This window comes from Lutra lutra, chromosome 8 (genome assembly GCF_902655055.1).
Source record: "Lutra lutra chromosome 8, mLutLut1.2, whole genome shotgun sequence".
Lineage (NCBI taxonomy): Eukaryota > Metazoa > Chordata > Mammalia > Carnivora > Mustelidae > Lutra > Lutra lutra.
In genome coordinates this window covers 137,933,066-137,960,282 of record NC_062285.1, presented here as the reverse complement: position 1 = coordinate 137,960,282, position 27,217 = coordinate 137,933,066, and the positions used below count along the sequence as shown (strand labels likewise).

At 54.1% G+C, this 27,217-nt stretch overlaps 1 protein-coding gene across 6 annotated transcripts; it reads right to left on the bottom strand.

The window, feature by feature from the left end:
- Positions 1-156: 156 nt before the first annotated feature.
- On the bottom strand, positions 157-26,152 carry SEPTIN3 (septin 3). Of its 6 annotated transcripts, XM_047742535.1 has the most exons (12): positions 25,735-26,152; positions 21,265-22,672; positions 14,464-14,655; positions 11,356-11,484; positions 10,853-10,934; positions 9,767-9,904; positions 8,269-8,386; positions 7,278-7,373; positions 5,113-5,209; positions 4,016-4,067; positions 3,645-3,738; positions 157-1,498 (listed from the first exon to the last, which is right to left on the bottom strand). In XM_047742535.1, exons 2-12 carry the CDS (start codon positions 22,583-22,585, stop codon positions 1,433-1,435), a joined length of 2,385 nt encoding a protein of 794 aa, XP_047598491.1. In that variant the 5' UTR covers positions 22,586-22,672; positions 25,735-26,152; the 3' UTR covers positions 157-1,432. The 6 variants fall into 6 exon arrangements, with proteins under 6 accessions (XP_047598491.1, XP_047598494.1, XP_047598495.1 ...); XM_047742538.1 differs by lacking the exons at positions 21,265-22,672; positions 25,735-26,152 and adding an exon at positions 20,715-20,960 and having other exon boundaries at positions 5,113-5,212; XM_047742539.1 differs by lacking the exons at positions 21,265-22,672; positions 25,735-26,152 and adding an exon at positions 19,682-19,702 and having other exon boundaries at positions 5,113-5,212.
- Between the last annotated feature and the right edge of the window lie 1,065 nt (positions 26,153-27,217).

The window sequence follows — 27,217 nt, the reverse complement described above, 5'->3', positions numbered from 1 at the left end:
CAAGCCAACTGAAGACAAACTGATCTCACGAAATGTTTTCCACCTATAATTCCTGTGGCTGCTTCTTACCAAGACGGTCCCTGTCTCACCCCCCAATCAGTAATGGCTGATTTCGGCCAAGGAGTGAGGAGCACAAATGAAACACAGGCCAGACAGTTCTTGTTCAAACAGCAATGTTTAGTTGTACAACACATAAAGTCTAGCAACATTTATACAACCAGTTGGAGTGTCTGTTGGCTTGTTTTCAATTGGGAAATTTAACCATAATGTCACCCAAAGGTTGGCTGGGACTGGTAACATTTAAGAAATGGGTCGTTCTTGCATCCCCTAGGCTTGGGCCTCTTGCTCCATCAGGACTTAGTTGTAGATGAATGGCCCACAAGTCACCAGCCTTTGAGAAAGCAGTGTCCAGGTAGAGATGGCGGGGGTGGGCAGGTGGGGGGGGGATCCCATAAAGACATAGTATGTGGGGCAGTGGCAGCCAACATTCGCAAACATTCATGCATCTGATGGGGGGCTTTGCCCTCCACTGGGTATTTTCCACTAGCCTACAGTGACCAACTGAGGCCAGGCTAATTCATTACTCACATTAGCAGGGTGAAGGTCAGGGTAGCAGGTAGCAGGAGTAGTCAGGGTAGGTGGGAAGAGATCCCTCTTATTGCTAAGTGGACAGAAGGGTGCTTTTTGTGTTTTCTTCCTAGAGTTCACATCCCACGGGTTTCTGGAGGTTTATGTCTGTGTTTAGTTCTTTTTTAAAGTTTGAGGGTAAGGAAGTCAATTCCAGAAATGTCTCTCCAGGAAAACCACTTTAGGTGGCCGCCTTACAGGGTGGGGCAAATGTGAAGCTGAACTCTGGGCCAGCTACAAGTGGTGGTTTTTATTTTTAAATGACCCTAGGCCTGGCTCCCCCCACATCCGTAGTGACCCATCATCAGAAATAAGCTGTAAGCAATGAAGGAGACACCCTTGTCCCACACTGGGGCTCACACGGCTGACATCCACAAATCTGACAAGCAGAAAAGTTGCTTTCTTGACCCTTGAAGGAAGCCAAGAGTAGCTCATGCAGATGAATGGACAGGGAGCAATGCCATTTCCCTTCGGAGATGGTTACAAGTAGCTGGTAGGGGTGTCCAAGGGCAGAAGGAGCTCTTGATGAGTTCTTTCCCCCTACAGATGGGCTGGGACCGGCTGATACAGACGATGGAGGAGGGCTGGGCTGGCGAGAACTCCATTCCACTGGGAGCAGGGAGGGGTTTGGATACAGGGAGAAAGCAACTGTCCTAAAGAGACAGCTGGCCCCTCCGACCTGCTGAGAGCTGAACGGGGGCTGTGGTGGTGGTGGGCTGGGCAAGCACAGCTCTAAAAAAGGGCATAGCCCAGCAGCAATAAGAGCTGGGAGGAATGGAGGGAGAAGCAGTGCTTGAAATGGCCTTCATTCAGCAGTGGGGCAGGGGGTGGCTGGCACAGGTGGAAGGACAGTGCCCAGGAGGCCTTCTCCCTGCAGGGGGGGGGGGTTGAAAACGGTTGAGGGTGTGGAGACCAGCAGCTGGCAGCAGACACATAACACAGCTTCTCCGCAGAGGCTGACGTCAAGGTGTAGGGGTGCCAAGCATCATTCTCTACTCAGCCTCTCCAATGCCCGCCACCCCCACTAGACCTCCCCTGACAGCCTTAGGTGGCCAGTCCCGCGTCTGCATACATGACTGCCCACTGTATACCCCAGGGGTCCCTCTCCTGTTGAAATGTAGCAAGCTCTGTGCTTTAGTCCTGCTGCTGTCCTATCCTGCTAGGTGCTTACCCTGCAATGACTTTGTGGGTGCGGGACTATGTGTATTGCACTGGTAAAGAGCCTCCAAGAAAGACTGAGACCATAGGTTTTGGGTCTCTGGTTTTGGGGTTCACCCACCTCTTTCCCCTGGCCCACTGAATCTTGATCTGAAGTCTATGTGTTTTCCTAGCACCTGAGTGATACGAGACTAGAAATGCTGGGATTTGTCATGGACCAGTAAAACACCGAGCGCTGGGCCCGGAGGTGGAACAGGAGGTTGTATGAGGTCATTGTAAACGCCAGCTGGTTGGGAGTTTTCCCTTACCTAAGGAAGCTGTTTCCCCAGCCCCAAGTTTCAGCCACCTTACGGACTAAAGGAGGAAGAGGAACTCGTTTGTAAAACCAATGGGGGTAATCTAGGCCTTAATGCAGAGCTGAAGGGAATGGCAAGAAAAGGCCGACGGGATGATTGTGGGTGTCCTTAGGAATGTCTGCAGGAGTCAGGAGGGGGAAAGCGAGGAAAAGCAGAGACAGACAGACAGACAGACAGACATGCACAGTGAGAGAGAACAGAAGCCCAGAGGGGGTCAAGCATGAATGAGAAGCAAGCAGTAGAGAGGCCAACTTTGGGGGGAGGAAGAACCCTGATGGAGAAAAGTGAGGTGGTGTCTCACATTTGCCTCTGAAGCCAAACCACAGAAAAAGGCAAAGATTGTGTACCGCTCTTGAGACGTCTTTAGATCTAATTCTTCTAGAACTCAGTGCCCAAAGGTTGTCTCACTGGACCAGCACATGTGCTTCTCAAACCAGATACTGGGAACTGGGTAACTCATCGTGTTTCCTCCTCTGCCTGGGCCCACAGGGGGCCGCCATGCGCTGTGGATACTTTCTTTCCCTCTCATCTCTGCGGGTCTGATTTCTCTCGTAATCCCTGTGGGCACTGTCACATGGTTGGCTGTAATTTTATTTTAAGGTGGCCTGAAGGCCTTTTTGGGCATAAATCCTATATATAGGAATGTAGCTAAGATGGGTTAGACTCAAAGCACGTGGAAGAAGTCACAGAGAGGGGCAGGATGAAGGAATGCAGGAAGGGGGAGAAGCTGGGAGCAGAGGGGAGTGAGGAGAGGCGCGTGTGGAGGGCAGCGGACTGCAACCAGGACGGACGGTGACAGGTGGTGGGTTTCCGACAGTGGAGACAGTGGAGACGACCCACACTGAAGGGTGGAGCTCTCTTCCCCACTTCTCTTTTCTGCAGGAGCCCAGCTCCCACCTACTCTGCTCTCCTTCGACCTTCCCACTCCTAGGAAGGCCCAGCCTTACCCTAGACGGCCACCTCCCACCCCCTCCCCCACCAGGTCCAGCTCCAAAGCTGTCCTTAGAGAGTCTCTGCCATCCCCTTTGTGGGCGGTTCAGAGATAAGAAAGTTACCTGCGGCTCACTTGTTCCCCATCATTTTTAAGTGAAACCTCCCCCAAAACCTCTTGAGTGAGGCGTACAGCTTGGTTCTGGGACACAAGGAAAGGAGACAGATAATGGACAGCCATGGAGGAACCAAACTTACAAGGGACCTTCCAGGGAAGGCAGTGAAAATACCTCATCCCTGCGCAGGTACACACACACACACACACACACACTCTCTCTCTCTCTCTCTCTCTCTCTCTCTCTCACACACACACACACACACACACACACACACACACACACACACTGTAGACAAACCACAAACACCAGACAGGCCTGCGGGACAGAGTAGAAAGCAAGAAGGTGGTTGGTGGTGATACTGGGATGTGTGTGTGGAAAAGCAGGGATGTGTGATGATACAGAGAAAGGGCCGTCAGGGGTTACTGTCGTGGCTTTCCTCTGTGTCCACGCTCACCGGAGGGAGGCCTCCATTGTCATTGAGCCGCTTGGCCCTGTAGGTCTCGTAGTGGATGTTGTGTGTCACTTCCTTGAGGTCCTGGAGGTGGGTCCTGAAGGACATGGGGTGAGGAGAGAGAGGGGTGTGGTTATGGGTGGGAGGAGGAAGAGATGAACCCACACCTAGGGCCAGTGCATCACTCCCATGGCCTAGGCCCAATGACTGGGACCCAAGCCAGAGAGAGAATAAAAGTACTTCTTTGGCCCCTTCTGCTTCATAATGGGACGAGAAACGGGGCGCAGAGCGCTCCGTCAGAGGAAGTAGACCTGAAGGGATGGCCTCCTGACCAAGAAGTAAAGCCACCCTCTGAGGGAACGGGTGAATCTCACCTGATGACAAAGTCTCGGAGCAAGGCAAACTCACAGTGGTTGAGGTTTTCCACTGTGAACAAAACAGAACAACAGGTGGTCATTTCACTAATGCAGAAACACTTCTATTCAGGTCACACAGGGCTTCTAAAAACTGGCCCAAAGCCTCAGACACAATTCCTATCCTCGAGGAGCTTATGATCTGATTGGAAGAGAGTAACACACGCCAAATGTAACAGCCGAGCCATCTTAGAAAAGGTCACACACTATATGGTGACTCTAACTCAATACAGATTTGAGTACCTACTATCTGCAAGCCGTCTGCCACGCATTGTGGGAGAAGGGGACTAAGACACGAAGGCTCTAGTCCCACGATCTAATGGACAGGACAGACATCCTCATAAATGATTCTAGTTCAAGGGGGATGAGAAAATGCAATTAAAAAAAAAAAACTCAACACAAGGTCATCGGCAAATGAGAGACGTGATCCAGTGGGATGAACTTGGTTTGGGAATTAAAATCAACTCAGCTGTGGCCTTGAACTCTGGCTCTAAAATCCCAGTTTCAACTGCTAACAAGTTGTGTGATCTTGAGCAAGACCCTTCCCCTGTCTGGGGCTCGAGACCCTCGGGGGCTAATGTTCTGAGGACAGGCACGCCTCCCCTGCTCCCCACAGAGGGTGGGCATGCTCGAACAAGATCACTGAAGCAATTCTTTGAAACCTTCCAGAATCGTTATTGACCTTCTCAAGGTCACATCCGTTCACAACAAAACGAAAATGAGCACCTCCGAAACACCCTTTAGCAGTTTGTCAGATCATGTCCCCTTTCATGTGAAAACCTTTCTGCAGTTTTCCAGTGCTTTTTAGTCTCTCCATGTCCTCCGCTCCTTTGACGCATGGGTCAGGGCCTCCCAGTCAGGTGTTAAACCAGCCTTTGACCGCTGCCCGCCTCTGACACTCATCTTCTCAGTTAGACTGTAAGCTCCTTACAGCAGGGTCTGGCTGGCATTCGTTTCGTATCCGACATGCCAGGACAGTGCCCTGAACTCTAGAGGCTGAGTAAGTAAGCATAACGTACCCACAACGGCCAGTTCTTCAAGAAGATGCACTGAATTACCTTCAATGATTCCCCAGGGAGTTTTTCTGCCGAGGACACGCTTGCCATTCACTTGGTACTCCTTGTCACTTCCCACGACAGCGAACGGCATGCTTTCCTGCTGACAAACCACACACATGCATGTCAGCCTCCTGCTGTCCGGGCCGCCACGGACAGGATGCCCAAGGGTCCTGGGCCTCTGGTCTTGAACTACACACTTCCATTGCCCATTCCATGATCTCACTGATGGGCAAGGGCAAGGTGTGTGTCTCTTAAAAGGGACTCTGAAGTTCTGGGTCCAGCCCTGGCCGCATCCCTCCCTGTCTGGCGGGTTAACCTCGGTAGGTCGGCTTTCCTTCAACCAGAGAAAGCTCTGTATTTTTTAGGGAGTTTTAATGCATTTGGTTTGGTTTGGAACAGCTAGGACAGAACGACAGCTCTTTAGGGATACGCACCCAAGGGATAGCCAAGTTACATGTTGTTGTTTTTTTTAAGATTTTACTTATTTATTTGACAGATCACAAGCAGGCAGAGAGGCAGGCAGAGAGAGAGGAGGAAGCAGGCTCCCTGCTGAGCAGAGAGCCCGATGCGGGGCTCGATCCCAGGACACTGAGACCATGACCTGAGCCGAAGGCAGCGGCTTAACCCACTGAGCCACCCAGGCGCCTCCAAGTTACATGTTTTAAGCTACCTCCCATCAAACCTGCAGGCAGAGGTCTGTGTCCGCTGCCCTCCACCTTTGGAGTTCCGTAGGCTCCTCTGTTCCCCCCTAGTGGGTTGTATATATTCCCAAATCCATTTGCCTGATGTGTGTTCTACTTGCTCTTAGAAAAACTATGATTTAAGCCAAGGATCTGTGACCGTGGAGAATGGTTTCTCTGAAAATCGAGCTGAGTGTTTCAGAAAGACTTAAGAAAGTCTTAAAAACATTTAAGATTTGCAGGGCGCCTGGGTGGCTCAGTGGGTTAAGCCGCTGCCTTCGGCTCAGGTCATGATCTCAGGGTCCTGGGATCAAGCCCCACATCGGGCTCTCTGCTCAGCAAGGAGCCTGCTTCCTCTCCTCTCTCTGCCTGCCTCTCTGCCTGCTTGTGATCTCTGTCTGTCAAATAAATAAATAAAATCTTTTAAAAAAAATTTTAAGATTTGCATACACCATTTTTTTTAAAGCGATTTCTTCTCTTCAGTGGATTTTCTCAATTAACTGACCCACTACCTCTCTCAGCTACACCAGATAAGGGGCTTCGGACGGATTATCCACCCCTGACAGAAGAGAAGACTCCAGACCAAAGCAAACAAGTGGCTTGTCTCAGGTCATAGTGGTGCATAGAAAAGCCTGGACTGGAACTCAGAATTCTGACGTAAAATCCCAGAACTGTCAAAGTTTGGAATTGAGAGAGGGATTGTAGAAATCCCAAGAAGTCTTAAGATCTGCAGGAGAGGGGCACCTGGGTGGCTCAGTGGGTTAAAGCCTCTGCCTTCAGCTCAGGTCATGATCTCAGGATCCTGGGATCGAGCCCCGCATCGGGCTCTCTGCTCAGCAGAGAGCCTGCTTCCTCCTCTCTCTCTCTCTGCCTACTTGTGATCTCTGTCTGTCAAGTAAATTAAAAAAAAAAAAAAGAAGAAAGAAAAGATCCCCAGGAGACGCCCCAGGGATAGCTGAGAAGACAGCACTCTGTGCCCACATCCCTGAGGCAGAGCAGCTCTGTTTTCATGTTTTATATTTCAACAAGAGTTCTGTCTAATGTTTAATATTTTAAAAGAGCTCCTCTAGGGGGAAAAAATGCCTATAAGCCACTCACCTAGCCTGAATTCTGCATCTTATAGAGGGGAAACTGAGGCAGGGCTCTGATTAGAGCATGGACACCTTGGACCCCAGCTTGATGTTCTTTCTGCCCATGCTCTTCCATGAACCACACCCTGTTTTTCCAGGCCCTGTTGGGGGAGAAGAGGCTTTTGGGGTAGCCCGGGATGGATGCAAACCTTGGCTCTCTGGGTTCAGGGTTCGCAGTCCTGGCCAGGGCCCTACCGCTCATCCTCTCCCATATCACTTCTGGTCTGGGTCAGCAAGGTGGGGCAGATGGCTCAGAAGGGAGAAAGCAGGTGGCAAGACAGAAGGGGGACACAATCCACATCCCACTCGTTCCAAGGGGGACATTTGTGCGCCAAACAGAGCCCTGGGCACCCACCCGGATTTTGTCATTCTCTGTCTTGTCCTCCAAATCCTCATCAAATTCCTTCTGGGGGTAGAACTCAATGCCATTCACTTCAAGCTCCTTTCGAACCTAGGGGTAAGGAAGAGAAGCAAGGTAACCAAAGGTAGCCAAGTGTCGGGATAACTGGGGGGGGGGGGGCGGTGATGCGTGTGCATGTGTGTGAGTGTGTGTGTGTGTGTGTGTGTGCACTGAAGTCAGAGGGATGAGTGTAGCTTTTGCTAATCCAGTCATCTCTGAACTCAAGGCCCTGAGCGGCAGGAAGATCATAAATGGCAGCCCCAGTCATCCAGCTGCTACAGCCCAGGCTGAGACGAGGAAGAATCTGGGGGTGCGGCTTGCTCATCTCAGGGTCCAGAAGCTTAGGGTTTAGACAAACAGCACTGCTGAGATTCCCCAAGGGCAGTGCTCATGCTGCCGTATGTCACATTGTTGTTTGCAGGGAAGAGAGTTGAGGCTCAACCCCAAGCCTGTCTGGTCTGTCCTTTCTCGAAGCTTAGCTTAAGTCTCACCTCCTCCAGGAAGCTGTCCAGCAACTCCCCAGTGCTCTACCTGATTACAAGTTTCTCAAAGGTAGCAAATGTCTGTTTGAAGACCCCACTTCCATCCCTGTGCATCCAGCATGGGGATGAGCTTATAGAAGACACTAATAAAGACTAGCGGACAGGTGATTAATTATTCTAGCCCCTCAAGCACGCTAAATAACATCAAGGAGTGCTTTCCAGTTGCATGGTGATTTATGTATTCAGCAGTCTTCTCCAGAAAGTTTGGAGGGTGGGAAGGAGGCAGCATGAGGCTACTAATTTCTCTTTGCCATTGGTCCTCAACACGGCCAGCCCGACCTCTTTAATGGTTCAGTGGGAGCTGAGTGGGAAGGGGGGATATGATGACCAAGGATAGGACACGGCTTGGAGCAGAGGAAGGGAAGGAAGGGTGGGGACAGGAAAAGGAGGAGGGGCCTTCTCACCCTTTGCTTGAATTCAGACTTCTCCTCCAGGGTCATGGTGTCAGCCTTAGCAATGACCGGAATGATGTTCACAACTTTGCTGAGGTGCTTCATGAACTCCAGATCGAGGGGTCGCAAGCTGGGGCCCAGAGAAGGCAGGGTGTCAGAGCCACCTTGCCATCCCCACTCTGCCATGGCCACCACGCCAGGGCTACCCTTGGGACGGGAGGGACTGGGCGGGGAACCTGGCTGAGGTCAAGGGGCTGCTCCTTCTCCTCCATGACACGCTCCCAGACTCTCACTGCCTGCGGAACAGGCTGCAACCGTCTGCGCCCACAGGGCAGAGACCACGGTCTCCCCTTCTCTTCAAATCCCACCCCTCCCGCAGCCCTGCTCAAACAGCTCCTTCAGGACAGCATTCCTGCCGTGGGGATCTTTTTCTCTTGGGAATAGCCGTGGACTGTTGTCTCTGCCTTTATGTCCCCCTTAAGTCCTTGTGTCACGGTTACTGATATATCTTATTATCCATATAGGACAGCACTTTTTTTTTTTAGTAATCTCCATGCGCAACATGGGGCTTGAACTCACAACGCCCCTGATTGAGAGTCACCTGCCCCATGGACTGAGCCAGCCAGGCACCCAGGACAGCCCCTCTGATGGGCCTTCTCCCAGCCCACCCTTAGTCCTGCAGGGCCCAGCTGGGGGCTTTGGCCCTTGCCATCTGAGGGCCTTGCTCCCCTGGGCTCTGGGGGCCCCCATCTGGCTCTAGTTCCCAGTCTGGTGACTTACTAAGTCAGGCTATCTGCCGGCTTGCTCTACCATGAGTCCACATTCTAGGGAGCAATAAAGCTAATCTTTTTATTGAGTTCCTAGACCCCACCATCAAACACCTGCTGAGTACCCAGTTCTTCCAAAATCGGGACACTGCCTGGCTCACATCATCCGCTCAAGAACTGAACCCTGGCCCGGCAGTTAGGCGTAGTAGTAAGTTATGGAAGCTTGCCTGCTTGCCCACCGGGATCTCTCCATCCCACACTGGAACTCGCTGGCACTCGGCCCATCTGCCACTCACAACTGGACTTCCCTGCACACCTGCTCATCACCAGCCTTCATCTCTAGACATGCTGGGCTGCCCACCCACCAAAGCCTACAGCTGGACCCCACGCCCCTCCAAAACGCCCACCTGATCTAGTGGCCCTGCCCCTCCCCGTTTCACTCTTCTTGCTGCCCACCCCTCCCCCCACCCCAGCCTTGTGCAAAGCAGATCTCCTATATAGACAAGGAGCCCTCTGGGCTCACATGCAGGACCCCCCCCCCCCAACTGGCACAGTTGTGCTAGAACACCAGTGGGCAGCATGGGGGCTGGGCTCGGTCACACTCTCCGGGGGAAAGTCCAGGTGATCACAGGGCCTGATGGCAGCAGGGCCCATCTGGGGGTGTTGATTCTCCATGACAGAGCAGGCACAGCTGACACGAACCAGAGTGAGCCACGGCCATGGGGGGAGGGACTGGTACGTACGAGTGTCCCGTGGGGGAGATGAAGTAGAGGCAGCAGTGGACACGAGTGTCGGGGATCCGTTTCTTCCTGGCGATGTTGACCTCTTCCTTCAGGAACTTCTCGTACTGTTCATTGATGTACTTCTCAATGGGCTCCCAGCTGGGAGTGGAGGGGAGAGGGGGAAGAAAGCAGATGGATGTCCCAGAAAGAAAGGCCTGTTGGCCACTCTCCCTCAGGCCCCCATGGATAGCTTTCCTTGTTAAGCAAAGCCAGAACTCCCACGGGGACCTGGTCCTCTGACTGGGCCAGAAGAACTTGCAGAACCCCACCTCACCCCAGAGAGTCGCGCACACACTCTCCCCACCTCCATTCCTTATTAGCTAGGAGGCTCTGCGGAAGTCTCAGCCCCTCTCTGAGTACCAATGCGTGCCTGGAGGGATTAAGGACTACTTAACACAGCAATGGCACATAGTAAGTATTCAACACAGCCACAACACATTATCGTGACCGTTGTCAACGCTATCACTACCTTTCTCCTTTAAGGAGCATGCTATAACCAGAGGACAGGACAACCAGTCGCTTTTCTAAGATTGTTCCAAGTTGTGTTGTTTGGCGATCCTGCCTTGTGTGCGGCAGACCCCAGCATCCTCACAGAGGAACCATGGTCTCTGTCCCTATCTGGGAGCAAATCTCCGCCTGGAACTTTCCATCTACATCCTTGGCAGGATGCTGATGGTCGCTTTGCTCTGTGAATTCCCGGAGGTGTTCTCCTCCTGGAAATTCCCATGTGTCCTCTCATCATGCAGGGTTATGACACTGCCCACAGGCCAAGCTCGGCCACAGACTTCAGGTCAGCCTAGATGTTTGCCACAGGTCCCCTTGGGTCTGCCCTTCCCTGCTGCCACCTCCAGGCAATCCCACAGCCAAAATTCCCTCTGCTTTGGCCCTTTCCTGGGGCTCTTCACAAAGCCCCCGTCTCCCATCCTTTAGCTCGCCTTCCCACTTAGCCCCTCAGCATGGAGGGCGCAGATGGTTCTCAACATGAAGGAATCTGCACCGTGTTCAGCATCTTCAGGGCAGAAATCTCACAGGCAGGCAGACATATACCAGTTTTCATTGTTGATCTGGTCTCCGAAGCCCGGAGTGTCGATGACGGTCAGCTTCATTTTGACCCCGCCTTCCTCTATCACTAGAGGGTGAACAGAAAAGGCACCAGAGATGTCAATTGTCGGGCTGATGCTGGCTACGCTGCTGGCTACCATCCAGGGAGACCCAGGCTCCTTCCTTCTTCAGGACCAATTATGGGAAAAGTCAATTTCAGGGTCTTCCCACTTCAGCAGCTCTGTTCATGCTGTTCCCTGCACCTAGCATGTCTTCCCTGCTTCTTCCTGCTTGAATCCCACCCATGCTCCACCATTCAGCTCAAGCCCCATTTCTAATCCCCCCCTGTCTTTTCTAGACCAAGAGTTGGTTCTACAGACCTTAGGCCTCCGTTCTCTTCTGTCTTGAGATTGCTTTCCATTTGTCTCATTCCCCAGTAGGCCCATCTCTCCCTCCCTGGCAGAGAGCCTTCTGAACAAGAGTCACAGGGGTCCCCGCCTGGTCCTCACCGTGCCCAATAGCTTTGATCTCCACGGTCTTGGGAATCTTCTCCTCCCGGTTCCAGCTGGAGGCCTTGCGGCTCACCTGGGATTTGAAGAGTGTGTTGACCAGCGTTGACTTGCCCAGTCCGCTCTGACCTGCCGCAAGACAGGAGGAGGATGACACGGTGGGGAAGACCCGTGTCTACCTCCTGAGCCTGCCGTCTCTCCTACAAGCTTACAAAATTCTACAGCCTTGATCCAGGCCATGCCCCCTCTTCACCGCCCATGAGGGGAGCAGAGGACTGGATGGGAGAGCAGGCAGGTGGGAATGCGTCCCTGGTACCGGAGAGGGACTTGGGGAAACATCAGTTGGATTCCACATTCTCTCCTTCCTGGAGCCCCAGGACCGTGGGGAGGGGAAACAACTTCTGCCTTTGTCTAGTGCAGTGATTTCTTGTTTTGTGCCTGCTGGACTTCAGCTTTTAGTCTTTACAAATCCTAAACGGAATGACAGAACTACTTTGTCTTCCTAGGCTGCCTCAGTGCATCCGAGACTTTCACATCTGTTAGCCACATCTGCCTTTGAATCCCACAGCCCTGGGAATCCCGTAGCAGAACTCTCCTTATCCCCAGCTCAAGTGGTCCCAGAGAGATTGACCCCCACCTGACATAAAATGTGTGCAAGGTCACATAACTAAGAAAGGCAAGACCAGGGCCTTGAACCCAAGGAACCCCCTGGTTCCGTGTCCACTCTTCTTTCTAGTGCTGCCTTAGTACCTCATGCCAGAAAAATGCCCAAGAGGGCACTGAGAGAGGAGGGGGCAGCTGACCAGCCAGGGCCGGTCCCTCACCTCCACTTCCCTCGTGAGTGCTCCCTTTGGACCCATCTTTTTTTTTTTTTTTTTTTTTTAATTTTAAATATGCTCCACTCCGAACTTGGAGCTTGAACTTAGGACCCAGAGATCAAGAGTCACATACTCTACTGACTGAGCCACCTGGGCACCCCATTTTGACCTGTTTTACACGAGTCTGCAGAATCTAGAGAAGATTTCCTTCCAAGGAGGAGTTCTGCGACTAAAAGGCGCTTGAAAACCACTGGTCCAAGCCGTGCTTCTCAAACCTGTACGTGCACGAAGATCAGATGCTACACTTGATCTTAGCCAGAAGGCCAAAAAGCGATGCACGAGGATCACACAAGCCCTACATCTGCTCAATGGCACCAGCATCACCTGCACCCTTGCAGGAAATGCAGGATCCCAGGCCCCGCCCCAGCCCTTTCATTCAGAATCTGCCCTTTGACAGGACTCTCCCAGATGAATGATATACACAGTAAAGTCAGAAGTGCTGGTCTAGAACATGCCTGTGGTATACTGGGGGGCTGATGAGACCCAAAAGCTCCAGACCCAACACTGCTGTTTCCCTGAACACCTGGGACTAGCCATGTTCACTTTTCTAGTTTCCTTACTGACAACTGATGGCAAGGGAGGGAACTGGATGAGACCAGGGATAGCAGATAAGAGGCATGTCTCATTCCAACTGATCAATCAACAGTAGCCACCCAGGCCAATATGTTAAAAAAGGCTACCTGTGGGCTCAGTCCTGAATGTGAGCTGGGACTGACCAGCAATGTCTCTCCCGGTGGCACTGCTGGGGAGAGAAGAAGCCTGCACAGCTTCTCCTTGCTGTTCCCGGTCTGGATAATTTCTGAGGTTGTTTGCTCAGTAAGTACTCCTGAGTGCTAAGTGCTGTGCTGGATTTGGAGGCAGAGAAGCAAACAAGACATCTTTACCCTCAAGAAGCTGTTTAGTGTGCGGAAGACCAAAACACAAGCGGGTAGTTATGATATGTTGCCATTATCACCATGAAAAAGGGAACTACAGAGTATTACGGCAGAAAACTGAAGGGAATGTAATCCAGTCTCTCTGGAATAAAGGAGGACTTCTCGGAAGAAGCAACAACTAAGTTGAAACCTTTGGAGAAACTTTGAAAGACCCCTGAGAAGCTGGAATGGGGTTCTAGACAGAGGGAATGGCAGAGCCAAAGGTTCAGAGGCTGGAAAGAACATCCTGAGTCCAGAACTTACCAATGAGGAGTAGAATGCTACATGGTTAGTGGTAAGAAGTGAATGGAGAGGGAGCACCAGGCCAGGCTAGGAGTTCAAGCCCTTAAATCTACTGAAGGGTTTTAAGTAGGATGGAGGACCTGATGAGTTCTGCAAGTTGGGAAAATTATTTAGTCACTGGTGAACAATGGTTTGAAACAGAAAGAAGACAGAGGACCAGGAGGGTCAATGCCAGAGTGTGGCCCAGGGCCATGGTCCCTGAACCATTTGCCACTCGTTCTTGAGGTAAGAAATTTGCACCAGAAAATATATTGACCGTAACACTGAACACACTACTTAGTTCACCTGATTTTTTTTTTTCTTGACTTTCTAGATGATTTAAACTCCAGCCACCTCCTTATCTTTGGGCAGCACTGAGTCAGGGAGCTGTGGCAATCTAGGTGGGAGGCCTAGCTTAGCTCAGAGTGGTCACAGCAGAGAAAGAAAGACATGGGCAGACTTCAGAGAGATTTACAAGGGGAAACTGGCAGGTCCTGAAGGCTGATGGAATGAAATAAGGGAGAAAGAGACATGTCCATGTCCCTGTTTCAGCAATTGAGTGAATATCTCAGTAATATCAGGCAAAGGTCCCTTCCTGCTCTTACATGCTATGACCTGGTGACACCACCTAGTGACCAATATCCTACAAATTCTCTTTAAGGTTTCAAGCACTACAGAAGATCAGAAAGAAGACCACCCTCCATCTGACACCAGTGGGGAAAGACACTGATGATTTCCCCGTGCCACACACCTAAAAACTGGCTGAGTATGGCTAAGAGGCTGCCTGTGTCCACCCTACTGGGTGGGACCCAGATGGGACCAGGCGGACCATCTACCCACAGTTCCCACCCCTGGATTAGCCAGTCTTCTGGGGAGAAGAGAGTCAGGCTTTTGTGATCAACATAGTGAAATCCTTCCTCCTGGAAAGAGCTCATCTTAGGGAAGCCAGGGCTGAGACCCAGCCTAGGGACGGAGACAGGATCCTTGGTGCTGCCCACCAGCATGGCCTCCAGTGACCCCACAGCCTTGCATACCAACCACCATGATGTTGAAGTCGAAACCAGTCTTCATGGTTTTCTTGCGCATCTGCTCAATGATGGTGTCAATGCCAATGTAGCCGAGCAGGTTGGAGTTGATGCTCATGGGTTTCATGGGCACTGCCGGCTTAGGCCTGGGCTCAGGCACCAGCTCTGACATGGCTGCGTCCGTCCTGGTCTCTGGGAGCCCTGCAAAACCAAAGCGGGAGATGTGGGCTGGGGGAAAACAGAAGTCACGTGGAAGCCATAGTATTAGTCTCTTGATACAGAATCATACAGAGTTGGGACTGGAAGGGACCTCAGGTGTCATCCAGCATGGGTCCCTCACTTCACAGATGGAGAGACTGAGGCCTGGGGGGGCGGGGGAGAAGGACTTCCCCAAGACATAGAGCAAGTCAAATGCCAGATCGGGATCAGTGCCCAGCCTCTCCAGCTGCTGGGGCACTTTCTGGTGTACTCGCTGCCCCAAAGCGCATCTATGCATCTAATCCAGGGACTTCACCTTGGCCCTGTTGACATTTGGGTCTGGATAATTACTGGGGGGGGGGTGGTCCTGTGCACTGTAGGATGTTCAGTGCCCCCCCGACCTCTATTAGATGCCAGTTGTGACAACAAAAAGTATTTGTACACAGTGCCAAATGTCCCCTGGGGACAGTATAACCCTAGAGGAGAACCACCGATCTAAGATATGTCTGGGGTTATTATGACCTGAGTTCTGCCTCCTCAAATAAGGGGCTAAGACCTTTTAGGATACTGGACCTAACTTCTATTGACAGTCACTGACCTTCTATAAGACAAAGCAACTAGTTGCTTTGTCTTATAGAAGCAAACAGGGCTCCCCCCTCACACCACAGGAGCATCACTCTTGTCTCCGGCCTCAGTGTCCCCTCTGTTCCATAAGCACCACTGCAAAGTCGGGGTGTCTATGCCTTGAGGAGCCCCAGACACCATCCTAGCCATAGTTTTAAATCTGTGGGAAGAATAAGTCTCTCCTTTTGACCAGTGGGGAGGGGATGAGACACAGCCAGCCTGCGGCAGCCACTTGCCTAAGATGACATAGTGTGTTCTTGGGATGGTGGGTGGCAAAAGAAAGGGGAGGCTAAGGACAGAGCAGTCCCTAGAAGGGAAAGGCCAACATCCCTCTGGGACTGGCAGGTTACAGGCATGTTCGCTCACAAGGGAAATCTGTGCATTTCCTCATGGGGCCAATGTCCCCCAGGGCAGGTTTCAGTATAGAACACCTCCATTTTCCCATCCATAAAATGGGTATATGTGGTGAAATGGACCGAGCCTGGCCCTGCTACTTGCCAGATGTGTGGACTTGGGCAAATCACCACTCCCCGCCCCGCCCCCGAGCCTGTTTCCTCATCTATAAGCCAGGATCATGATTAAGGCTGCGGTGAGCATCACATGAGCTACGATGCTCAGAAGCAGCGGCATAACCCCCCACACTTCCAGACCCTCTTGGCCCCTGTGTCCCTTTCAAGTTCACCAGTTTGTCCGAAGGGCAAATGAGGTGGGGCGTGGGCAAGCGGTGCTCATTACACAGCATAGTTATTGGACTCCACGCTCTCTCCAGGACCCTTCCAACGCTGCCATTCTGGAATCCTGGGGTTCCTGCAGAGTCTCAGGCTCCCAGGAGAGCTGATGGAGCAGCAGATGGGCAAGAGGGGGAGAGGACAGGAGGGCCTCCCTCCCCCACCCCCAGACTCAGCCAGGAGTCTGTTCTTGTACCCCCACCACCTGGTCCGGCCACCAGTCCCGGCAAGACTCTCTCTCTCCCAATGGGAAGCCGTTCTTCCCTTGTCACTCCCAGGCACAGCCAAATCTGACAAAGCCTCGGGACCTCCCCAGGGCCTGGCGTGGCTCCCTCCTGCTTCCCAGGAAGCTGTTGCCAGCCAGACGGCTCCAGGCGGCCGCAAGATTGGCTCAGCCCTGCGGCAGCTGACTCTCACAGCCTGGCCTGCTCCTCCACTCTCTGCACGTGGCTCCCGGGTCCCCACTCAGCACACCTGCACCGGGGGCCGTGCCCCGCTTTCCCTGCCCAGCTGCCGCCACGGCTGGCCCAGGCCACTTCCCGCCATGCCTCTACAGCCAAGCCCACTTGTTCTCACAAGCCATGTTGTGAGACAGATCCATCGGAGGGCAGGGGGGTGTCCCATACTATTTTACAGACTTGGAAAGTGAGTCTTGTATTTATTTGGGGGAGATTTTGTTAGTATCCCTGTAAAGGAGGTGCCCTCCCTATGGCTGGCTCAGCTCTAGCCCATCAATGGCAGAATCCTAAAAGAGCTTTCCCAAAAGACGGACGCTGGTTTCAAGAAGGATCTGCCCACCAGATTCCCAGGGAACTTCTAGAACCAGCAAGCACCTCCTCGCACCCGTGCACACACCGTGTTACGTGCCTGCTGGCAAGTCACACCTCTACGAACCCTAGGCCAATTACATGCCAGCCACATGCTACCCGCAACCACCCGTCAGCCACACGCACGGCAAACATGTGGCAGGTCACCATGTCACAACCTCTGCTGGACGGCCCTGGGCCACTCCAGCCCCTGGCTGACACCTACTCCTTCTTCACCATTGGGCTCAAGGCCTACCTCTAGAAGAACCTCTGCTTTCCTACCTGATACGCGTGGCCCTCTTCTGTGCTTCCTTGGCCCCCCGGTACCCTGTACCCATCAGGTTCATTCCTTCACTCCGTCCCTTCCACGACATTTTTCTTTTAAGATTTTTATTTATTTATTTGACAGAGAGAGACACAGAGAGAGAGGGAACACAAGCATGGGGAGTGGGAGAGGGAGAAGCAGGCTTCCCACTAAGCAGGGAGCCTGATGTGGGACTCGATCCCAGGACCCCGGAATCATGACCTGAGCCAAAGGCAGACGCTTTAACAATGGAGCCACCAGGCACCCCGCTCCCAGGACATTTCATGTGCTGCCTAATGGAAGCCTACTCCAGCCAACCCTAGACTTCATGCCGAAGATACTTTTGGACCCCAGACAAGGTCCTCGCCCCCAAGGGTCCACTGTGTGGTGAGGGTGCCTGTCAAGCACACCATTCCCAGGGCACAGGACGATGCTGCTCTGGAGAGGAATTCCATAGCTCCATCCCTAGCCCAGAAAGCAGCCCGGGTCCTACCATGCCAACCCCAGATGGGCATCTGGCCCAGGCTTAACTCCCAGTTGGATGACCTCTGTGAACCTCAGTTTTCTCCTCAGGAAAATGGGCATATTACCTACGTTGCCAGGTTGTTGTGAAAGTTATACAAAAGCATGGATACAAATTACCTGGCATTGAACACAGGCCCATCCTTCTTCAGGGAAGGGTCGTGTCTCATTGATCTCTGTGCCCCATTGAACCTAACATAACACAGGCACTCAGCAATGGATGGATGGATGGATGGACAGACGCCTGGCAGGGAGGCAGATGTCAATGGATGGATGGTTGGATGGACAGATGGACAGATGCCTCGCAGGGAGCCAGATGTCACTTTAGAACCATCACTTTTCTTCTCCCTCACAGGCTGCTCCCTTTGCAGACCAGCTGACCACCCCCCCGCCAGCAAGCAAATGGCTCCTCAGTAGGCCACAGTCAAGGGAGCAGACTCTGTTAAGAGCAACCCTCTCTCTCCCTGCTACAGGGATTGGACAGGGGCTCCCTAAGGGTGGGATGAGCTAAGGATGAAGGTCACAGCAGGATATAGCTCAAGTGCCACCCTGCCTAGATGGTCCTTTGGGGTCCTCCTAAGCTCCCAGCTCTCCCAGGCTTTCTGGAGAGGTGGGGGTTCTGTCAGCAGCACCCCCTGCCAGGTGCCACCTGCCCCATCAATGTTCTAGGGAGATGCACTGTCCACCTGACTCAGCTCTGGCTGAGGCCCCCACAGAAACAGCACCCCCCTCCCCGTGCCAAGCAAGGACTCCACCGCTTTCTTTTACACGGGCAAATAAATGGCTTTGTCTTTGTCTGGCCCAGGGACCCCACCCCTCTGTTGGGAAGGTGGCAGCAGGGGGAGGGGATCTTTCCGGAATAGCACCTGCCTCCTTGGCTCAGCGAGGGGTGGGGTGGGAGAGGTCTCTTCCTCCCTTCCAGGGCTGGAGATCTTCCTTACTCCCAGCCCTAGCAGCCTCTAAGACCCCACCCCCACCGGCAGAGGCAATTCCAGACCAATTCCAGACCACAGCAGCTCCAGCCCCGCTCTTAGAAAACGAATCACCTAAGACATCTCGATCCTTTCCCATTCACAGTTGCAAAGGGCCCTGGGACACCCCCTTCCCCCATCCCAGTTCTCTGGAGGCCAATGAGTTCCCTTGGAGACCACCAGCTGGTGCCTGTCTCAGTGTGCGCCTGTGTGTGGGGGAAGGGGCCTATGTGTCAGCGCACAGGTCTCTTATCTGGCCGTCCCTGGCCCCGATACCTGTGCGTGGTGTGCATGTGTATGCGTGTGCTCTAGCGTGGGGTTTTCTGTGCACATCTGAGTCCCTGCTTGTACGTCCGTGGGCCTCTCGAACTCCCCGCGATCCCGTGTGTGCGTTTCTCCGGGCATGTAAACCCTGGGGTGTGTGCGTGTGTCCGTGCATATGTCACCGCGCGTGGGCTCCTCCGCGCAGCAACCCTCCCTCTGGCAGCACCTCCAGCCGGGGTTTTCGGAGCCGCAGCCTCCTCCCAGCGGGCGCCGGTGGCCCGGCCAGCCGCCCTACCTTTGGACATGAATCCTCCTTTGTCTCCGTTCCTCCGGGGAGATGCTCAGGGCGCGGGGCTGCAAGGCTGAGCGGGGCGCGGGCTCCCCCTGGGCAGAGCGGCCCCTGCAGCCGGGCCTCGCCCCTCCGCGCTCTCCGCCCACCCGCCCGGCCCGCGGCCCGGCCGCGCCGCCCCTGCGCCCCGCGCCGCCGCGCCCTCCGGGGACCTGGCTTCGGCTCGCTTGGCGCCGCTGCCCGTGCCCGCGCGTACCGATGCCGCCGCCGCTGCCACCCGCACCACGTGACCCGCGCGCCTGCCGGCCCCGCCGAGAGCCCCTCCCCCTCCCACAGCGCCCGCGCCCGCACCGGCTCTCCGCCCGCCCGCACGCGGGAGCGGGTACCGGGTCCCGGCTGCAGGCGGCCCGGGAGGCGCGCGGGGGCGCTGTGTCTGCCGCTCCGGATGCCGCGCCGGGGGAGGTGCCCGAATCCCAGTCTCGATCCCTGCCCGCCCCCCCATCCCGCTCCCCGCCTCTTACCCTGCAAGCTGGGGCGGGGCGGGGGGCGCGGGGGATCGGAGACAGCGGCGAGCGGCGGTACGCGCGCGGGTCACGCGCGGGTGGGGATGTTGCGCGGGCTCAGCGCGTTTCTGCCCAGGCGCCGGCGCCTGCGGAGCCCTGAGTCAGGGGCCCGGGTTCCAGGCCTGGCTTCTGGATGATGAGCCCTATGACCTTGAGGTGGTCAGGAACTTTCCCGAGCGTCAATTTACCCATCAGAAAAAAAATGTTCATGCATTCAGTCAACATTAATAGACAGCTCATTGCCAGGCCCTGGAGGCACAGGAATGAGGATGACTCTTCTAGGCCTAGTAGGGGAGACAGCTGGGGGCTGGGGTACACAGAGAGTACTGGGTGCTGTGAGGCGGTCATCCAGAGGAGAGGGATTTTGGAAGAGTTCATGGGGAAGCTGAGGGCCAAGACAGAAAGGCAAATGGTGGTGGGAGGGAAGAGGGGGAAGGGCACTCTGTGGTTAGGGGCAGCAGAGGTGAGCAGACCCTGAGGGGAAAGCTGCATGGTGCTGGTGGACAACTCACAGCTCCTGGGGCAGCAGCAGCAGAGAAAATTCCAGATGGAAATACAGAGCTGGAGGCTGGGAAAGATCAAAGTCTTGGAAGCTGGGCGAAGGAGCTGGACTTTGAGGGAAGCCGGTGGTGAGTCACCAGTGACTGTTAGCATAAAGAGCCACCATCACATCCCTGAGTCCCTGGGACAGCTGCATGGGGAACAGAGAACCCCCCCACCCTGGAGTGTGGGGTGCGGTGGGGGGAGGGAGGGTGGGACTGTGGCATGGCAGGGGCAGAGTGTCGAAGAGTAGGGGACAGCCAGCCAAGTGCCAATGAGATAGATCATCAGAGATGGAAACAGACTGGTTGGAAAGAGAGTGAAAGATGAGGAAAAGGAAGAAACCCAGTTTTCTCCGAGACAGAATGAACTTCTAGCCCTTATGTTGACCTATTTACAGTTCTATGCGTACTGTATGCAGGACTTCTATGTATACAAGTCTCCAACTTACCTTTCAGGATGAAAGGGCTGGGGGTAGGGGACCAAGGAAGAACAGGTCAGGTGGGGCACCTTTCCAGCAACAGATATCTTCCTGAAAGGCTGAATGTGCATCGTTTAGAAGGTCTCAGATGAGGTCACTGTGCCTATCTAGAGAGCACTGTAGGGACGGCTGTTGGATAAATCATGGCTTCTTGACGTGGGAGTCTGTATTTCCATACAGGTGGTTCGCTTTGAAAGCTGGACTCACCTGTAGATCACCTGATTACTCCACCACGGAAGACGCTAAAGGAAGGACTCAGCGCAATTGCTCCTGCACAAGTCACCCCTGGAAACTTCCCTTCTGGTGACTTCCCTCAACCTCACCTCTGACCGGCAGGGGGACCCAGCTTAGGGTGCATCCCCTGGGTTCCACCCCTTGGTCTCGATGTCTTTTCCCTCAGCACATTCACCTTTGACCTTACAGTCCTATCTCCTTTTCCCCACCTATTTATCTCCAAGCCAACACACTCTGACCCCCCACAACACCCCAGTACATCCCCAGCCAAGCCCTTTGCATTTACCTTTGGTTTCTCTGGCTTGGTCCAGTGTGCCAGGCTCTGCGGGCCAGTCTCTGGAAGTATCTGCAGTAGCATGGACCCACGATGGGGCTGTGTTTCTGCTTGACCTCAGCGGGTAGGTGGCTGATATGGTCAGGTTAATGACTCTGTCCAGTGTGATCTCCCCCATGGTGGTGCCTAGCTTGCTTGTGTCCAAAGCCAAAGAATCTGGAGCTCTGTCCGGCTGGGCTGTTTTTGCTCTAGCCAGATCCGTGGCTGCATGTGTCCTGGCTGTGCCCAGCTTGACTGGGTCTGGTACCACCAAATCCACGGCTGTGCCCTCTGTGGTTGGATCTGGCTTGGCTGGACCTGCTATAGCTATGGCTTTGCCCAGCTTGTCTGGCTCTGGGGTCACCAAATCCGTGACTGTGCTTGGCTCGGATGGGCCTGCTGTAGCAAAGTCCACGGCTGCGTCCAGCTTGGTGCCCAGAGCAGCCAACTCCATGCCTGGATCCCGTCCGGATGTGTTTGGTGTGGCCGGATGGACAGTCAAGTTAGGTCTGTTGGTGACCGTTGTGCTTAAACGTCTGCCTGTGCCTAGCCTGGTTGCGTCCAGAGTAGCCAAATCCATGGTCGTCGCAGGCCCCATGGTAGAGGTGGCCCTTTGGAGATGCAGCCGGGGTCTCGGGATACCCCTGGCCCGGGGCTTGCCTCTTCCTGGAGATGCTCTGGTAATCGCATAGGCAGTCCCTGGGACAGGGTGCTTCTGACCTACCAAGCCTGGCCCTGCGGGACATGGTGATTTCTGGGCTAACCGGGATTGAAACGGTAGGGCCAGGTAGGAACTCACCAGAGGCTTCTCCACTATGGGCATCCTGCTGGGTTTGGCCAGACCTGGGTTCCCTGGGCCCTCACAGTGGACTCTGCCCCCAGGCACTTGGGTCAGAGATCGTGAGCCTGGGCTGAGCAGCCTTCCTCCTCCATGGATGGCAGCCTCCTTGCCCGGGGTGGGCAGCTCTTCCCAGTGAGAAGGTAGGGGACTCAGGGGCCATGCCTGGCTGTTCTGCCGGAGTGTTAAGGAGATGGAGCTGAGCTTCCGGGGCATGGTCTCCTGTGGGGGCACAGTCCGGGCCCTGGCTCCAGGGCCTGGTCGACCGGAAGCCTGTGGGATATGGCTTTGAGGAAAGGCATCCAGACAGATGGTTTTCCTGAGGACAGGGACGAGGGGAGACCCCCCTCCAGAGAGCTTTGAGGGGCGGGCAGAGCGCCCCAGCAGGTGGCTGTGGGAGAGAGGGGTTGTGGGGTTGAGGGAGCCATGCTGCTGCATCTCAAAATCGTGGTCCATCCAGGTCTTCCGTCTTCCCCTGAGGCAATCAACAGAGAGAAGGCGCCAAGCAGGGGGTGAAGGGCTCTGCTTGCATTTCTTTGATTCCTAGTTAATAAAGAGTATGAAAACTTCTTTACTAAGTAGCAAATTAATTTGCAGTTGTCAGTGTTTGCCAAGGTCTTATAAAACAAGACAGTATTTTAAAATGCAAAATACTTAAATCCTATGAAATGTTACAGAGTAATTGTTGGGTAAAGCCTGATTTATCATTTTCATATTATGCAGTCAGTAAGGTACGAAATAGTTTTAAAAACTATTCACCATATAACTGGTGGAAATATAACAATGGAAGAAATTGCTAAATATATACGTAAAGCGGGGCACCTGGGTGGTTCAGTGGGTTAAAGCCTCTGCCTTCGGCTCAGGTCATGATCCCAGGGTCCTGGGATCAAGTCCTGCATCGGGATCTCTGCTCAGCAGGGAGCCTGCTTCCCTTCCTCTTTCTCTGCCTGCCTCTCTGCCTACTTGTGATCTCTGTCAAATAAATAAAATCTTTAAAAAATAAATAAATATACATATATATAAAGCTTAATCTCTAAATATAATTTGTTAACAATGAGACAACAGAAATGTTTTACAAGAAATATATTGACAAAAAAATTTTAATATATCGGGATATAAAATTGTGGCATCCTCAATGGTTTGAGTTTTATACTACTTATCCAAAACACAAATGCCTAGAGGTCATGGGTGCCTGGCTGTCTCAGTCAGTACAGTCAGTAGAGCACACAACTCTTGATGTTGGGATTTTACGTTTGAACCCCATATGAGGCAAGACGCCTACTTAAAAACAAAAAACAAGAAGCAAACAAACGAACAAAAAAACACTGCCAGGTCTGAAGGGGCCTTGTTCTGGGACGCCTGCTGGAGGGCAGTGGTTATCGAAAGCCCGTCTGCCTCTGTTTTTTCCAGGAGGGGCCGGAGGGCTCTGGGTTCCCACCCAGAGCACCCACAGGAGTTCAGGCATCCAGGTGGGAGACCAAGGGATGACCTGTTTGGCTTGGGAACAGCGTCTTCCTCTGGGGCTTCTGCCCAGGACCAGGAAAGAGCCTTGGGCTGGCCTGCTGCTGGAGCCAGAATCAGCCGGAGCTGAAGAGGGCCACGGTGGGGGGGGGGGGGGGGGGGGGGGGGGGGCTCGGAGAGCCAAGTGACAAGGGCTCACAGTGAACTAGCCACAGTCCCTGCCCCTGGGGAACCTGCCATCCCCGGTGGCGCCAGGCAGTGAAGCCGGCCCAGCTAAGCCCGAAGTGGGCGTTGGCCTCAGAGGAGGGAGGCTGGCCTGGAGGCTGGGCAGCTCCCACAGAAGCCCCAAAGGGGAGGGGTGTGTTATCTGCCTGAAAATCAACTGTGGGACTCCTAGGCTGTTGGGGAGGGGGCAGGGGGCAGGGCAGCCTAAGGCCACAGGTGCAGTGATCAGGCCCAGGCCAGGCCACAGTGATGCTCGGCCCAGGAAAATGACCCAGTCAGATCAGCCGGTGGGAAGAGTCACTCCTGTGCTGGGTGACAGAGGGATGAGAAGGGAACAGAGGTGGAGGCCAGGGGATGGCAGGGACACCCACGGTTGAAACTCCACGGCTGGCGTGGAGCTGGAGAAGGCTGCCCAGCACAGCGGTAGAAACAACAGAGCAGCAGGAGGTGGGGAGAAGAGGGGTTGAGGATGCTGGCTCTTAGTCTGTGTGGATGAGCTATCCCCCAAGGTGGGCTCCAAGAACCCCAGATGGCCAGCTAGCGCACACTCTGGGCTCCGTGTAATTTCCCTGCGGGACCGAAGTTGTTCCTGTTGCTTTCAACATAGCAGGCAGGACAGGCCAGGGCTGGTCGGAAGGGTTCTCAGGAGAGGGGCTGACCCTAAAGCCAGGTCCCTAAGGTCTGGAGCAAGGGGTCTTCACAGTGATACCCCAGCCCTTCTCCAGCCACATGTTTGTACCCAAGACTGTGCCAGCCTCCATCACCCCCCACTCAGCACAGCCGTATGGCCCTGCTCTCCTGGTCTCACAACCACGCATACCTGGGCACACGCTGGCCTCACCCGCAAATATCTACCCCCAGTGTGCATGCCCACATGGAGAGGGCAGGCCCAAGGATAGGATCTCTGAGATCCACTTGTTCCAACGTCGCCAGACCCCCACCCCCTCACTGAGCCTATCTCCCATCATCTACCCCTGGTCCCCTCCCATCCACTCCCTCTCCACACACACACACATAAATACCCACCTGCCTTGGTCAGAGAACAAGTAAAGTCCAGTGGCCCTCAGTCCAGGAAGCCCTCCTCTGTGCCCAGATGGCTACTGTGACCAGCTCAGGGCCCTCTTCCCTCTGGTCCCCTCATGGGCCTCTGCTCAGCCTCCAAGCCATCGTCCCCAGGCCTAGGGCGCAGCCCTCTCCTGACCTGTCCCACCAGCTACATCTGCAACTGGGCTGGGCTCCGGGGCAGGGAGGGGCTGGCTTCTCAGGAGTGGGCGTCTGTGAATGGCTGTTCTGAGCCTCTGGAATCCTGAAGGGCCTGGGGAGGCTCCTAATGGCCAGGCTGGGCTGCCCTGGACTCAAGGGCATCTTGGGGGGAGGGCCGTGCCCTGTTGTCTGCCCTCCCCAAATTTAAATCTACTCTGTCTCCCACAGACTCTGACCCCTGAGAGACATCTCCTGGTTCCCTCCAAAGTTTCCCTCAGCATAGCTAGCGCTCTCGCACGGGAACCCACTCAGTTTTATCCTGTAAACCAAATGATTAAAGCTCTTGGAGCCAATTAAGGACACTCCAAATACGGCCACGCTCCGGTGGTCCCCGCACCATCCTCGTTTCTCTCTGTATTGCTTCCACGCCTCCGTTTAGCTCTGCGACCCCCAGCTATCTTGTCACCCACCTGAGGACTTTTCTGGGTCAAGCTGAAGTTCCCAGAAGCTAAAGCCGGGGCTGTCTGCTTCAACAATTCCTTGAGCCCTTCCCCACTCCAGCTGGACCCTGTCCCAAGGCCCTGGGACATGAAGATGACCCAAGTCTGGGCCCGGGAGCCCCACCCTGTGGGCTGGGTGTCTTCTTCTGCCCCTGTCATCGCAACAGTAATAACAGTGATCGTGCTAATCATAGCTGCCATTTACTGGACACTTACTATATGCCAGGCACTGTGCCGAGGCTGGGAAGGAGCTCGCCGGCCGCTCAAGAAGATGGGTATGTAAACAGGTCCTTAGAGTAATACAGCAATGACAATACAGGACATCCTTTGAGCACTCCCTCTGAGCCAGGAACTAGGCTAAACCTGCTCTCGGTGCCTCCTGTAATCTTCGCCTTGTCACCTGCTTTTGGCTGATGAGCACACCGCCACCCACAAACGCTGTGCTGTCTGGTCGCTTTTCCTGGGGATTGCCCTCCTTAGCGAGTGAGCTCCAGGAGCCGTGCTGGCCAGTAGAACATTCTACGATAATGGAAATGTTCTATATCTGTGCCATCCAGTGTGACAGCCGCTAGCCACAGGGGAACTTATTTTCTCTGGGTCCGAGGCCCTGGCAAGCATCAGCTGAATGAATGAATGAACGGATGAGTGAATGAATGAAATGACGGAGTGAATGGTGACCGTGTGGACTCCGACCTTCCCCTCTTCATCCATTCTCTCCCTTTCCAACCTCTAAGTTTTCAAACTTGGCTGCGCTCTGGTTACTGGGGCAACACCTGCTGGAAGCCCCGTGGGTGGGGGAGGGGAGGGGTCTGGAGTTCCTCCCCCTCCCTTCTTGTTCTGGGGACCAGCCCAGTTTGAGGAAGAATACAGATGGCTGGGGCAGGGGACAGCACAGTTCTGCCGGACAGATTGGGTAGGGGGAGCCTTTACTGGTCACCCCCACTGGATTACATCATTTCTGAGATATGGAAGCCCTGAGTAGGAGTCAGGAGTCCTGGATTCTCTCCCCCACTTTGGCAAACGAGTCATTACACAGCTTCTACCAGATCGCTTGGGTTTCTGGCCCTCGGTGTCCTTTGCAAAGACATCCCAAGTGCCTTCACGTGGGCTCTTCCAGCTTAAAGATCTAGCATTCCTCCACCTGGCTCCCTGCCAGGCTCTTAGGGACTTGAGAGTCAGGCCTGAGTCTGGCTCAAGTCTGTATCTCCCAGGCCCATCTGCCCTGCTCTGTCCTCCAGGATTGGGGGGGGCGGGGGCCACCTGGAGGACACTGCCTGCCCAGTAATTACAGCCTGGGTTCAGCTGCCCTCTAGTGGTGTGCAGTGGCAATGACCTCATGTCTGCGCTGCTGTGCTTTCTCCGCAAAGGAATGATCCTCAAGGCCTTGGAAGTAGCCTCAGAGGACAAACATTGATCCAAGCAAAACATCATTGTGGTGGCCTCCCAGACAAGCGATGCGGGCTCTAGAAACCCCGTCTTGGATTTGCTACCGCCGTGTGATTTTGAACAGGTCACCAGTCTCCAAGCTCCAGTTTCTTCACCCGTAAAAATGGGAATGGTATCGGTCAGGATGGGTTAAATTATACTGCAATAGCAAACAGTTCCAAAACCCGAGGGCCTTATAACAACAAAGGTTTCCTTCTCATTCATTTCTCATGTCCACTGTGGTATGGATCCACAGAGGCTCTGCTCTGTGTCA

What these genes read in the sequence shown, in the direction of transcription:
- SEPTIN3 (XM_047742535.1), bottom strand. Translation starts at nt 22,585, where the DNA reads ATGGACCACGATTTTGAGATGCAGCAGCATGGCTCCCTCAACCCCACA. An exon ending in CAGATCAACAATGAAAACTG is followed by an intron (nt 9,905 to 10,852) that starts GTATATGTCTGC and finishes CTCCACTCCCAG; the next exon opens with CTGGGAGCCCATTGAGAAGT. An exon ending in ACAATGGAGGCCTCCCTCCG is followed by an intron (nt 1,499 to 3,644) that starts GTGAGCGTGGAC and finishes CCCCCCCTGCAG; the next exon opens with GGAGAAGGCCTCCTGGGCAC.